The sequence below is a fragment of the Populus alba genome, chromosome 16 (assembly GCF_005239225.2).
Source record: "Populus alba chromosome 16, ASM523922v2, whole genome shotgun sequence".
Lineage (NCBI taxonomy): Eukaryota > Viridiplantae > Streptophyta > Magnoliopsida > Malpighiales > Salicaceae > Populus > Populus alba.
The window spans coordinates 8,693,544-8,708,810 of NC_133299.1; the positions used below are offsets into that span (position 1 = coordinate 8,693,544).

At 31.8% G+C, this 15,267-nt stretch overlaps 1 protein-coding gene across 1 annotated transcript; it reads left to right on the forward strand.

Moving 5' to 3' along the window:
- Positions 1–5,943: 5,943 nt before the first annotated feature.
- Positions 5,944–13,369, forward strand: LOC118045907 (citrate synthase, glyoxysomal). The gene is made up of 13 exons (XM_035054657.2): positions 5,944–6,458; positions 6,559–6,739; positions 6,832–6,917; positions 8,992–9,096; positions 9,508–9,570; positions 9,772–9,881; positions 10,197–10,316; positions 10,477–10,552; positions 10,717–10,790; positions 10,915–11,035; positions 11,877–11,974; positions 12,113–12,236; positions 12,993–13,369. The coding sequence occupies exons 1-13, from the start codon at positions 6,222–6,224 to the stop codon at positions 13,122–13,124; spliced, it is 1,527 nt and encodes a 508-aa protein (XP_034910548.1). The 5' UTR covers positions 5,944–6,221; the 3' UTR covers positions 13,125–13,369.
- Positions 13,370–15,267: the final 1,898 nt, after the last annotated feature.

Below are 15,267 nucleotides of genomic sequence, written 5' to 3' on the forward strand. Positions count from 1 at the left end.
CATCCCATCTACACTAACATCTCCACTCATTTCATGTTCCATACACCCATCATCTTCAACTTTCTCTAAACCATCATCCTTTATTGGACTCCATGATAGACTTTCTTAGATTTTTCTTCTTTAAACAAACAAAAAAAAAGCTCCACACCACCTCTTCTTCAATATAGTAAATAGTTAGTTTTCCCTTATGCTAGCAGCCTTTTCATGAATTAAAAGCAGTCGTTACGAGCCTTGAAACAAAACCCATCTCCTTCTTCCTTACAGTTTAAAAAACACACCATCCCCTCTCTTTTCTCCATGCCACCTCTCATTCAGTACGGTAAATAGTCATTGTTTTCCCTTATGCTAGCAGCCCTTTCATACATTAAAAGCAACCATTATGAACCTTGAAACAAAACTCATCTCCTTCTTCCTTACAGTCTAAAAAACACACCATCCCCCCTCTCTCTCTCTTTTCTTCTAACCAACATACCACATAGGGAAGATAATGAAAAAAACATAAAAGTAAGCATCTTTTGTCTCCTCCAGCCATAACTACCGCAACAACATCTACTTGCAGCCACAGCCTGTGGCCAACCCTCAAAACTAAACCACCCTCCCTTACAAAATCACTCCAACCTTCCACTCATAAACCAACCTCTTCTTGCCTCCATCTCCATTATAAAATATAATGACCAAAACTAGTAATGGTCCTACCTTAACGCTGTTGTTTCTAGCCTTTTCCACTTCCAGTAACACCAAACTCATAATAGCACCATTGATGACCCATTAAACCAGTTGTGATTGAAACTTAATAGCCTCTTCACCTAACAACCTTTTCATCAACTAAAACCCTCCACAACCATAGAGACAGACTCCATCATCATCCATAAGTAACAGTGACACCATAATAACCATTAACATATAGAGAGAAGAACTAAAAAAAAAAGGCAAAACCTGTAAAGAAAAAAAAAAGACCGAAACTTTAGACCACTGGATTTCCTTCTTCGAGCATCAATTTCCTTTCTAAAGTCACCGCTAGTATAGGAGCAAAAAGGAGATAAAGGCATTTCAAATACATTAGCTCAAGCTCTTCCAGTAGTAAAAAGGCATGAATCTATGTGTCGATAGTGGTGGTAGCGCATGAATACACGTGTTGCCACTATTCCTACACTTCCAGCCTCGATTTTAGTAGTTCCTAGACACATAAATCACCTTGGAAAGTTGATTTATAACCTCAAATCTTCTTCTTCTTCTTCTTCTTTTTACAAACTATAAGATTTGTGAAATTTGGAAAATGTTTATTTTGTGTATAATGTTTTTAATAGGTTGGACATTGTTGATTGCATTTATTGTGTTCTTGAGTTAAGATGGTTTGATAATTTGTGTAGGATTATTGGTTTATTTTTTTAAGTTGGTTGCTATTTGAACATTAAATGTTTCATTTAGGAATTCTGTTTGAATTTATATTGATTTGAGTTTAATTTTTGATTCATGGATTATGTTTGGGTATGGTGTTTGCTTACTATTGAGTTAGGTTTTATTAATGAATATTTTTTTATTGAATTGGTATCTTGTTCGATTTAAAACATATTATTTAGTTTTGCTATATATGGCCTCAATCAAATTTTCAAATGCTGAGAAGGTAATTTTTCAATTAATTTTGGATTTTTAATATCACATTATTTTTACCTTCTTATATTTAATATTAAATAAAATTATATATATATATATATATATTAAAAAAAAATACATAAATATTTTGATTTGCATATGGTCAAGTATTTAAAAAATAAAACAAATCATATTTGCATTAAAAAAAAAATACAAGGCATGATTTAGAATCTTTAAATACAAAATTTCAAGAAAAATGGTTTTGTTAATATATTTACATGCATTTTTAGATTTAGTAACTGATTTATAAAATCCATGAGAACTTGGCCTACATTTCAAAAATACCATAAACTTTATTTTGTTTGAATATCAAGGATTATGTACTTATATGTAAGATATTTTTTTAATATTAAAAGAGAAACGCAAAAAATATGTTGACATTAAAATGGTTAGGCTTAACCTGACAAGATAATAATCTTCTTATTGATGGAGATTTTTCTTAAACCCTTTACAGACCAACAATTAACATAACAACAACATAGTTTATATTAGACAAACAAACAATCCAACTTACTTTAAGTAAGGTTTACTAGGAGTGATACTTTTTCCCTATACACAACCTATCCCCTTATTCAAACTCTAAGACCACTCAGGGTTTCTAGTGATTAAAATACTAAATGGCAACTTCAATCCTTTTTTTCATAAGAAATAAGAATCTCTTGCTCTTTTCAACCATCATCACAAAGATCTTAGTCCAGAAGCATGATTGTCACGACACCACACACTAGCGACAACTATCATTGTCTATGTCATAATTGACATCATAATCATAAACAAAATAAATATAGAAGATTGGTGGTTGGTTCCAATCCATACGCATCCTGATCAAAAGGATACCTTTTTCATCACGTCTCCAAAATACATTCTCAAAACTAATTATGAAATTGTGATCACTCTCGTTGTGATCTTTTAGGTTTCTCTCTATCAATCAATGAGTTAATTTTAAAGCATGCCTTCAAAGATCCTTAATTTCTAGTTCATTAACATTATGCTCTTAGAATTCTATTTTTCAAGGTGGAATTTCCTCATCACCTCCTACATGAACATGCTTGTTCTATAGCCTCCTCCAACCATGGTTATTCAACAACAAATAACAACTAGCCATAATAAGTTGTTAGGTCATAAAACCAACTAACAAAGCTGAGAGCGAAGGATAATAAAGTTTGCTATAATTTAAAAAGACTAAAAATATCATAAATATAGGGCAACTCCAAATAATTAAGTTTTATTCATTGAGTCTCACCTACAAAAAGGCTACTACAACATTTTATTTGAAAAAACTAGAAAAAATTATTTATTAAATAGAAAAAAATAGAAAACAAATTCCAAATAGGAAAACTAGAAATTCCTAAATAATAATAATAATGAATAGAAAAAAAAATAGGAAAAAATATATTATAACAAAAGTTAAATAGTATGGGGAAACCACTGTAGCTTAAGATACATTCCACTATGGATTGTAATAGTTGTTTAACTTTCAATTTCTCATCTTTTCACGAGTGGATAAATATTTCTTTGTCTTTCTTCCATAAAGCGAATTAGGTTTTTTCAATTTTCGAGTACAAGTAAATAACAATTTTAACCTTAAAAAGACAACAAAAAAAAAACATTTGCCTTTAGGGGTATTTTGTATAGTTAAGAAGACCATAGGGGCGTCTTAGTATTTTTACTTTGTATTTTGTATTTTTAATCAAAAAGCTGTAGGAGTGTGTTCCACATGCCCCAACGAGTGGACAATATTTGTGATATTAAGGAGGTGCATGAGACACTTCCTGATGGCCAAGTTTGCCCTTCCGTTATATCACTAGATATGTAGTCGTGCCCTCTTCTACATGAAGCGACGCATGTAGACATATCATGATTAATAAAAAGACCAATATTAGTAAAAATTTTGAAAAGAAAATTCTTAATTCCTAAAAATTAACTATTTTATATAATGCAACATAAAATACAAGTTACTCTTATTTTTAGTTTATGCACCATGTAAAACTCTAAATAATATAAATAAGCTACTTGAAAACTAAACTATATGGTATTATCATTATACTTTATTTTGATTATCAAAACTCTAAAAAGCTTTAAAAATCAACAAAAAATATAAACATTAAAATTTGAAAATAATTATTCTACTTCAAAAATCATTAGAATAAATTGAACTCTTTATTAATTTTCTTATAGGTTATTTTTTTGCTACTGTCTTACATTGTTTTTACTATTTTTAACAAAAAATGATAGTATCAAAGCCTTTCGTGGTTATTGTTTAAAGCATGATAGTAGTGTCTACTTCAATTTTTTCCATGAATCAGAAACTAATTTATTTATTATTAATTTATACTCATGTGGCATATAAATCAATTATATTTGATAAAAAAAGGGTTAATCTGGTAAATATTCAAATTTATTCATTTATAAATAATTTTAAAGAATATGGCTATTGGTTGGGTCTAGCATGGTCGCTATACCCAACAAACTTGGGTATAGCATGAACGCAAAACCCAAGTCGCTTGGTTTATAAAAGAACTAAACCGATCATTTTAGTTTAGTTTGATATTTGTCAAAACCAAATAAGTCTAATATGAAATAATTGGCTTTTATATGTGTTGTTTTTTACATGCTTTAAATTAATAGGCTTTTAATTTATAATAGTTTATTTATTTGTTTTTTTTTTATTTCTAAAATTTAAAATTGAAACCAAAATGAATTAATTTTTTAAAAATTATCTAACTAAAACAATCAAACAAATTTGAAAAATTGTTAGTTTTAGTTAAGCTCGCAAGTGGGACCAAAGAGATTGCACAAATCATAGTTAAAAAATTCAAATTGATTGACATGTCACTCTCGACTAATTAAGAGTCTAGAGTGATCTAGGTTAAAGAAAAAAATAGAGGAAGGAATTTACTTAGCCTGACCCAATTAAAAATCTAGGTTATGTTGCAACTTGTTAAAAAACTCGTTGATTTAAAAATAAAAAAACAATTGGTCAAAATGACCTAGTTTTGATTCCTTTTTTTTATTCAATTATCTTAGGTTAATCTTCTTGATCTTTGACTTAGATCATGTATCAAATTGATCATTGTATTGAATTTTAAAACTATAGTATTGATTTTAGGGATAAATGACAAACATTAATTGGTGATTCCCAATTTCACCTAGCATGCTCACATATTAGATGGTATAAGAAATTTTATGATGTTGAAAATAAGCTATAAAATTTTAAGTACTATATTATAGAATACACTTAAATGATTAATAAATCCAAGCAAGGGAGACTAAGTCATGGGAATTCATAAACCAATAACTATACTTGCATGTCTTTACTTTTCCTTTCCTAACCAAACCAAGATTGTCAATTTAGTTTTGGTTTGCATTCTATTTTTTTAATTGGTACATTATGTTTTGATTTTGTAGTATCTAGATGTTGTTTTCAAGATTTTATTTAATATTTTCTATTTAAATCCAAAAATAAATTAATTTAAAATTATATAATTCAAATTTCAAATACAATATCAAGTATTTAAACATTTCTGCAACTTGGATCATCGAACCATGATAATCCCCATATAAAAAAAATTATGAAACTTGATTTTCAATAAATCCATTGTTGAATGATAAAATTGAAAAAAAAAATCAATCTAAATAAGGACATAATAAAATAACCTAAGTCTACACAAGTTAACTCGCAAAACTTATGACGCTAGTTATAAAACTAGGATAACTTTATAGAAAATAAACCAAAATAAATAACAAACCATAATTCATAATCAACCCAATATTAAAGATGCTACATGATGAAACTAAAAAAAAACATCAATAAAAAATAAAATCAAGTTAACTGGATTAACTCTTCAAACTCATGACAATAGTCATGAGATTGTGATAACTACAAAAAAAAACAAATCATAATAAATTATAAAGTTTAATTTTTAATAAATTAAATATTAAAAAATAAAATAAAAAAATATTCACAAAATAAAATAGACATAAAAGAATTGGAATATCTCAATATCCAAAATAAATCGAAAGCAATATAAAATTTATTTGGAGCTATTTTTTTTTTTTTTGTATTTAAGAATATGATTGTGATTATTTTTCAAAATATTTTTCATTTGAAAATATATTTTTTAAAAAAAATTATTTTAATATCAGTATATTAAAAATTACCTAAAAATATTTTCATTTAAAATAATAAAATAAAAAAAATAAATGTTTTTAAAAACATTTCTAAAACGAAAGTCAAGAAGCTGAAGAGCAAGGATCAATCATTTAATACGGAACGAAACGGAATTTACAATTTTAACCAAGCAAACACCTCTGCTACCGGCGGGCTCGCCACTCGAGGATGGCGAAGTTTCCCAAAATAGATAAATGAACTTTTGGATTGGATAAAATTTGTTTTTTCGATACATTAAAGAGTAGCAAATTCCTTTTCCTCTTTGATCACCTCTGCCCAGATATAGATCATTACGTTCCTCAAAGAGAAGTTGCACTTGCTCTCTTTCTTTTCTTCTAAATAACTCACCTTTTCCAATCAAGATTTTTTTATTCCAATTATTTAAACCAGAAAAGAAATGTCAGAATCATCTATAATTGCTCGCGGGCGGTTGGCCGTGCTCACAGCTCACTTACTCGGAGCGCCCCTCGAATCGTCGGAGGACTCGGACATCCAGCGGTGGTGCGTGTCTGCTCAAGTCCCTCCTCCTGGAGATCTCAAGGGCGTGTTAACTGTGATCGATGAGAGGACCGGTAAGAAATACCAAATTCAGGTCTCTCAAGACGGGACCGTCAAAGCCTCTGATTTCAAGAAGGTATGAATTTTTTTTTTAATTTAATTCAATTTCGAATTATTAGGCATTAATTTTGATTGATTGATTGGTATACATGATGATGATGATGATGAGGATGCAGATCTCAACAGGAAAGAGTGACAAGGGGCTGAAATTGTATGATCCAGGATATCTGAATACAGCACCTGTTATTTCAAAGATTTCATATATAGATGGTGATGAGGGTATCCTTAGATACAGAGGGTACCCTATCGAGGAATTGGCTGAGAGCAGTACCTTTTTGGAAGTAGCCTATCTCATTTGTCAGTAACATTCTTTAGTTACAAAACTAACTTGCTGTTTCATAAACAATACGGTGATTAAGGTTTTAAACAATGTTTGTTTTCCTTTTCAGTGTATGGGAATTTACCGTCTCAAAGTCAGTTAGCAGACTGGGAATTTGCCATTTCACAACATTCAGCTGTACCTCAGGGTGTTCTGGTGAGACTCTCTCCCTCCTTCTCTCTATCTCCCCCTTCATTTGTTTTTGTGTTTGAGCAATTTGAGCAATTGTGACAACATGGATTTTGATTGAGAATATTAAATGCTTGCCCGTTGCAAATATACCTAGTTTATCAATCAACCCCCCAAACTAATTTTTCTATCAGTCACGCCCCTACCGTAGTCACCAATCGAAAACGGTTTCTTACATGTTTTGACGGGAAATTGTAGTTAAAATTCCAGGGGATCAGTTTGGGGCTTCAAAAGGAGGTAGCCAACAACACTTGTTTCTCTCCAAATGTCTTGCAGTAAACCTAAACATCAAACCATACTATCTATAATAAAGATCCTTCAAACTGTTTGAGATTTAGTTACCAATTTTTTTGAGAGAGAAAAATACTATTCTTATCTTCCTTTTGAAACTCCAAACAAATGCCTTAGAATTTTAGCTGGTAATGTTCCTGGACAACGTAAGGTTTAACTGTTTTGTGGGGTGATCGAGGTAAAGTTGAAACACAGGGAGGGTGATTGATTAAGAAAATATAGTTTTGGGAGTTGACTGATAAAGTTGGTATAGTTGCGGGAGGCAAAATGAAGTGAACCCTTTAATCTGAGCAATTTTTTTTTATCATCATTAACTGAATTTTGGGTAAGCGCAGTGGAACTCAATTGCAAAATAAATCTCTACAAAATATAATAGTATAATCTAGTGATTCTTCTTCTATTATCGAAGGATACACTTGTCAACTATGGGTGCTCAGATGACATTTTATGATTTTACCTCCTAGCATACATGATTTTAGGTGGTAAAGGGAAATGTGACTAAGTTGGGTTTCTTAATTCATTCACTTGGGAAAAATGAAAGTGAACTTTATGGCATGCTTTTGATGGAAGCAACATGCTTCTCTTATTTCCTTGTTCAAAACTGTTAAAGCTCATATTGCTTAAACTAGGAATTGAGAATTGTCAAGATAAGATTGTAAGTTGTATATAGAGAAAAACCCAATATCACTTGTCAAAAAGATATGCTCAGTTCCTTTTTTCAGTGAGAGAGAGTCTTAAACATTGTGTGCTGACACTTTAGAAATTAGAATATGTGGTTTTATGGCTCAAAGCATACTGAACTTTTCAATTTACTGCAAAAACTGAAGCTACATAGTAATTCATTTGACATGTGATGCAAAATGGTGACCATGACATTTTGCTTATTCTATACTTTGTTTTTCGACTATTTCATAAGGCCTTTTCACATTATCGGGGTTTCAAAACATGCTTGTGGCCATGGTAATTGATAATGGCAGGTTTGAGGGAAAAAGTTTGTGTAATTGGGTATTGTTAATGCTAATTTTGAGTTTTAGCTGACAATGCTTTTATTATTCATTTAGGTTTCATATAGAAATGCTTAGGGGTAGTTAAGGAAAGTGTCTGCATTTTGTATTTGATTTTGTGATGTGCTAGATAATTAGAGCTTGCATCCACCAAAATGGTAAGTGCAGCGATGAGGAAAATGAAAGACAATTGTCATCTTACCCGAGAAGAAGGGACAAAAAAATGTGAAGACAAACTATGTGGTATAAGGCTGGGGTTTTAAAATGCATATCATTTTTCATGCAAAAGGATTTTGGTGTTGACTGTGATAGGTCTTCTTTAAGGAAAATGCCATGTCACTTTAACCTTAACATTCTATATACAAGTCCTTTCTGTTGTGGTTTATTATTTATTTATTTATTCTGAAAAGGAATTCGATTAAAATCAAATAAAGTCAATCCAAATCATATATTGGGATATAGGGAGAAAGCTACTGCCATTGCTTTAATTAATATAAAAAAAAAACTAATTTAACCAATTGATCAAATTAATATGATAACATCATGCAAATATAAGTAAACTAATTAAAGTTGATAAGATTTAATTAAAATTCGACTTAAATATTCATTTTTGACCACCTTGATCATAAGTTACAATTGCTTGGCTTGAAATTCATTTATAGGTGTTTGCTATAACAATTATCTGAAGTCCTGTTACAAGTTAATCGAGGCTTTATTTCTTAAAAGTTTTAAAATTTGCTTTGCAGGATATTATACAGGCAATGCCTCATGATGCACATCCAATGGGGGTGCTAGTTAGTGCAATGAGTTCTCTTTCCATCTTTCATCCTGATGCTAACCCAGCTCTTAGAGTAAGTTCATAGATTAGCTTAGCTTCAACATTTATATTTATGCATACTGTTTGTGTGACAATGCAGCTCTTGTTTGTTCCATATCTCTTTTTTTCTCCAAGAAGATAAAAAGAGTACTTGAACTTATTAACAGTGGTAATAGTTTTTCTGGCTTGAAATTGTTGCCTGGCTGCTTGAAGCCAATCAAGTTGCATGATGAGCTTGGTTGTTACAATCTGGAATGAAATTTAGTTTTCTCTATCCATTGCTTGTTTTTTTCTTTTTCTTTCCATTATTTTTTAGTTCTTTCGAGTGGATGTGTGGGCATCATATTCTTTTATCATTCTTAAATGTCCATGCCAATGTGTTAGCTTGTTGCTATCGAACTTATTAGGTTCTCATGCATTTTTTATGTAAATTTATTTGATGCAGGGGCAAGATCTTTACAAGTCGAATCAAGTGAGAGACAAACAGATTGCACGCATTCTTGGAAAGGTTCACTCAATTCAATTTCCTTTCTTCTCTTGGACCTAAGAACATGTCGTTTATGAACTACCCATGCTGTCAGGCTCTGATTTGCATCTTTTCTATACATGTTTTTCAGCTTAAATTTGTTTGCAGCATTTAAGCAAATATGGTTTCACAGCCTTAGTCATAATCTGCCGACTGATGAATGTAAACTGTGATATTATGCAGGCACCAACCATTGCAGCAGCAGCTTATTTGAGGTTGGCTGGTAGACCTCCAGTTCTGCCTTCTAGCAACCTTTCTTATTCAGAGAACTTCCTATACATGCTAGATTCATTGTATGTCATCTGCTCATCTTTTTTTCTTATTACTAACGCGATAATTATAAATAATTCTGTGATAATTTGTTCTCATTGATGGTTTTTCTTCATGTTTTAACACTATACACTATACTCTTGTCATTTTTATTTTCTTTTGAAAGGGCATTGCTAAATGTGTTTTTATGTCTTTGTAGTCATGTGGTAGGTTCAAAAAAGCTACAGAATGAGATGCAAATCATGCATCATTTTTTTATCAAAATTTATTTTGATTTTTGAGTTGTGGATTTTTCTATGTCATTTACATAATTAAGATTTCCTTTTCTGGATTTGCAGGGGCAATAGATCATATAAACCAAATCCTCGACTGGCTCGAGTTCTAGACATACTTTTCATACTGCACGCAGAACATGAAATGAATTGCTCCACTTCAGCTGCTCGACATCTTGCATCCAGGTAACTATCTTACACAAATAAAGCAGCCCTCTGTATTGTCTCGCTTTCATTTTCTGAATTTGCAGTGGCATAAATGCGTACACTGCTGCTTTTTCTGGGGATGTAAGCTTGTAGTAAAACAGCCCTTGTCTGTTCTCATTTTCCTTGTCTGAATTTGCAGTGGTGTCGATGTATACACTGCTCTTGCTGGGGCTGTTGGAGCATTGTATGGTCCTCTTCATGGTGGAGCAAATGAGGTAACCATAATGGCATGCTTTTTTGTAGTTATTTTATCCATACCTAAAACTGACCTGCCCGACATTTTATAGCAATTTGTTTTATTCTGCTGCTAAAAACCTTATTCTGCTTCATTGATTGTTCTGCTGCTAAAAGACTGTTTGTGCTTCATTGATTGTTATAGGCTGTGCTTAAGATGCTGAGTAAGATTGGAACCATTGAAAACATTCCAGATTTCATCGAAGGTGTGAAGAACAGGTGATTATTTATTACAATCAAGTGGATGCATGTCTGCCACAAACTTCATGGTTACTCCTCTTGCAAATGCTTTTATTCCTTTAGAAAGTTTTGATTTATATTATTGGACATCTCCATTCTCCAGGAAGCGAAAGATGTCAGGTTTTGGGCATCGTGTGTATAAAAACTATGATCCCAGAGCAAAAGTCATTAAGAAATTGGCAGAGGAAGTGTTTTCCATTGTCGGTCGGGATCCTCTTATCGAGGTAATTTCCCAATCCATTATGTGGTGGAGGGGGGGGGTGTTGGGTTTAATGCCACTGTTGTTAAGCTACTTTGAACTGTCATAGACCTTATGTTTGCGAGTCATGCCTTCTAAATCACCAAACTGGGAGCTAAAAAAAATGCTAAGAATTGTCATAGAACTTTATGGGAGGAAAACCCAAATAACATGATTTTGAAGCTATCTTGTGTGATACCCTATCCTCGGCTCAAGAGATCAACTTTTTTGGTGTTGTGTCGCATTAGGACAAATATTAAGAAGTAGTTTATTATTTTGGACAAGAGCCATGATGAGTTGAGAGAAATTGTCACCTCTATTATTTAAAACTACTTCTCAGTGTGAATATCTATTATTAATAGGAATATTATTTTAAAAAATTTAGGTTAGAATTTAAAAGAGCATTTAGTCATATTCTTGAAATAATGAAGGCTAAATTGATAGTTTATGTTTTCATGGTTAATATAGTAAGGACAAAAGAAATTGATCCTTTTTGGAAAAAGAATTGAAAATATGGATTGATTGGTGGTCTAAAATGATGATAGAATTTATTCCTACGCTTCTTGTTAAAATTGAACTTTTTAATACTTTTCCCAAGCATTTATTGTAAAGAGATTATAATAAATGGACTTATGTCTTTACAATAGATTTATTTTGCTTGGAACTGTTATGCATCAATTGTGGCTTAATAACCATATGTTTGGAATTTTATTGACATTTGTTTGTTTTTCCTTTTCAATGATATGAAAAATTTAGCTATACAATAGACAGTAAGAATGTGTTGCGCCTCCAATTTCTTTATGCATTTGTTTTTATGGTGTTTGCAGGTAGCGGTTGCCTTGGAAAAAGCTGCTTTAGCTGATGAATATTTTGTTAAGAGGAAGCTGTATCCAAATGTTGATTTCTACTCTGGGTTAATATATAGGTACAAATAGATATCATCTATTTTGCACCTCATAGTGCAGTTTATGCTAAAGATAAAGAAAATGACTCCTGGAGGCATTGAAAAGAATTTCTTTTTCCTCAAGCTTAAAATGTCTGTGACTGGAATTCTTGTTAACAGGGCAATGGGTTTCCCAACGGAGTTTTTCCCTGTCTTGTTTGCAATTCCTCGAATGGCTGGTTATTTAGCTCACTGGAGAGAATCACTGGATGATCCTGATACAAAGATAATGAGACCACAACAGGTTACTTCCTAATACTTTCTTGAATTTGTTTTCCTCATTAAACATGAAGCTTTTCTTATACCCTAAAGTATGGGCGATCAAGTTGGTTTTTCTAGTGCAAGAAAGCTATTCTATAAGCTATCTTGACCAGCCGGGCTAATAAACCATCATTGGATCTGTAAATCATCCTGACTTCAATTCGTTGAGGTACGAAGTGTCTGTTTTGGTAAAATGTAGAAAGAGAATTCCTTGATTGGCTTGGAGTAGTATTTTCTTGCTGGAGCGGCCAAAAAGAAACTAATGTATACAACTTTTTTCAAGCCTGCCTGTTTGTCAAGGCAATATTACCATCTTTAATAATTTTGAAGTAAAATTTTTCTTTCTTAATTATTGTTATGCGCTTCTAGTCAGTTTATTGGCCTTTACATGATTAATTTTCAGTTAGCCATATAATCATCATCATCACACATCCACATGACAATTTAATATTTGATAAAAAAATTCTGGATTCCAAGATACGCAAGGCTTCAATCCATAGCTGAACCAAATACTGTGTGAGCTTCTAACCTGGATTCCTTTTCTGTTTATTAACTCTTTGTATGCACAATGTTTCTGGAAAGAAGGTTTATATGCCACTTTGCATGCACTGTTTCTGGAAAGAAGGTTTATATGCCACTTTGTATGCAAGGCTTCATCCATTTTTCTTTCTAGCAATTACGTAAGTTTCTGGTTATTATTTGGGAATGTGTGATATCAGTCATCTGTTTGGTGATTCAGGTTTACACTGGGGAATGGTTGCGACATTATATGCCACTCAAAGAACGGATGGTACAAACCGATGCGGATAGGCTTGGCCAAGTTTCCATTTCAAATGCCTCTAGGCGACGACTTGCTGGATCTAGGGTTTAGCTTATGACTGGATTCATATAATTCAAGGAAAAGAAATGGAAATAAATGACAAGATAATTTCTTGAATGAATAAATGCTCCTCTGTTCAAGGTTTCTTCAACGTAAAAGCATGATATGAATTGTTGTTTAGGTGTCTATCAGGTCATAAACGGACAATACTGCACTCTCTCTGTTTGTATTCACAGACAACTTTACATAATTAATATTTGCAATTGCAAGATATATCTATTGAATATTTCACTTGATGCTTTGGCCTTGTCTATGCATCCTTTTTCTGTTCTCTCGGTGTCAATTCCACTTGACTGCATGGTTCTTTTAATATAAAACTAGTGTATTGTCCGCACAGATTCTTATTTTCACTTTTGTTTTTAATTGGAATAAGATAAATTTAGGGCCAGTTAATGAACATGTATTATAAATATTTCGTAGATTAAATTTAAAAATTAGAATAAGATAAATTTAGGACCATTTCAGCAGATACCTAATTAATCTTACGAGCTAGACCAAGTTTAATAGTAAATAACATTAAAGAAGAAGCATTACAAATATTTAATAGATCAAATTTAAAAGTTAGAATAGGATAAATTGATGCTACATTGTATGGAGTGGATTCATCACTATTTAACTACCATTAATGCCAGAAGCATGAGAGGTTCCCTCCAAACAAATCAATTAATCCTCATGTATTATAATGATTTTTTTATGAGTAAACTCATTTCGAATAAATGAATATGAAAATCAACAAAAGTAAATTGTGATAACATACATAAATAATATACTTGATTATTTTATTTTATTTTTGAAAAAGAAGCATAAGTGCAGGGAATTCTAAAAACTGAATACAACAAAAAAGAAAAATAAATAATGAGAAAAGCAAGTAATGCATAAGCCACAGACTAAACAGTAATGAAGACGAGAACCGAAGAGAGCAATGAAGAACATGACGGAGATACATAAGCCTCCCTATTGGATCCTTATTATTATATTATTTTTTTCTGCTCTCTGGGGAATCAATCGAACACCATCTCTGCATTGCCATGTTGAAGTTTCGTTGCAGCTGAACTCTGACTTGCCGAAAGCCCGTATTCCTCAATGCAGCTGCCCATTCAAGTTACAAATGTACCAATGCCTAGATATGTATACAGCATGCATGGTGTAATTTTGCTTATTTGTATTCTTTTTTTCCTTCTATTTAATATAGATTGGATTTAGTTATTTATTCTTGCTAGCAAAAGGGATAGGTTGGAACTCAAAACAATTTAAAAGAAGAGGATATTGATGTTGGTTGAGATACATCTCAGTGTATTTAAATGGATTTTCATCTTGCTAATTGAAAAATGGAACCATGGAGGATGAGGCAAATAGTGATACCTAATTTTTTGTTTGGTTTTCAACATGGATTCTCATGTCATTTTTCACACAGCAAGACTGATTTTCTCCATTCAAATCTTGTAAACATCTCTTTTAGGATTGATTCATGTGAAAAACATTTCTCTCACAACCCCAATAATTTAAACTCCATAGTTCAAACTCTTCAAAGATGTCACCGACATAAGTTATGAAAAACAATACTTTTTAACACAAAACATTTGAGTATGTGATTTAGTAAAATGGGAGCGAGAGATGAAAGAAAATATATATTTTGGAGACCTTAAATTTGAACTTCTTTTAGGGTTGTGTTCCGTTTTGGATTAAAGGAAATTAGGTTAAATGTTATGAACTCCGTAAATCTTTTTTGAAAAGGGTTTTTTGTTTAAATGATGTGCTTTAAGCCGGATAGACTCCACCTCATTTGTATATGCCAACAACTTATGTTTTATTTAATTAATAAGAAAAAAACAAATCTCATGTTGCTCTCATTCTTCTTTCTTATTTGCAAAACCCTCTTTCTTAATCATGATATATACAAAATTGTAAAACCATGTCTTGTTCCAATCATTATTGTATAACTCGGCCTAACCTGATAAGTTAATACAGGATTCAAGCAATCCATGACCTTAACTAAGTTTTACATGTTGATAAATCAGAGTTGCAATTGGCATGGCCATGCTTGGATGACCGGTCAGGTCAATATGAAACTTGGATGACTTGACAAGACTCGAGTGAAATCCTACTTTTTTAATATTCCCTTTTGAGAGAAGAA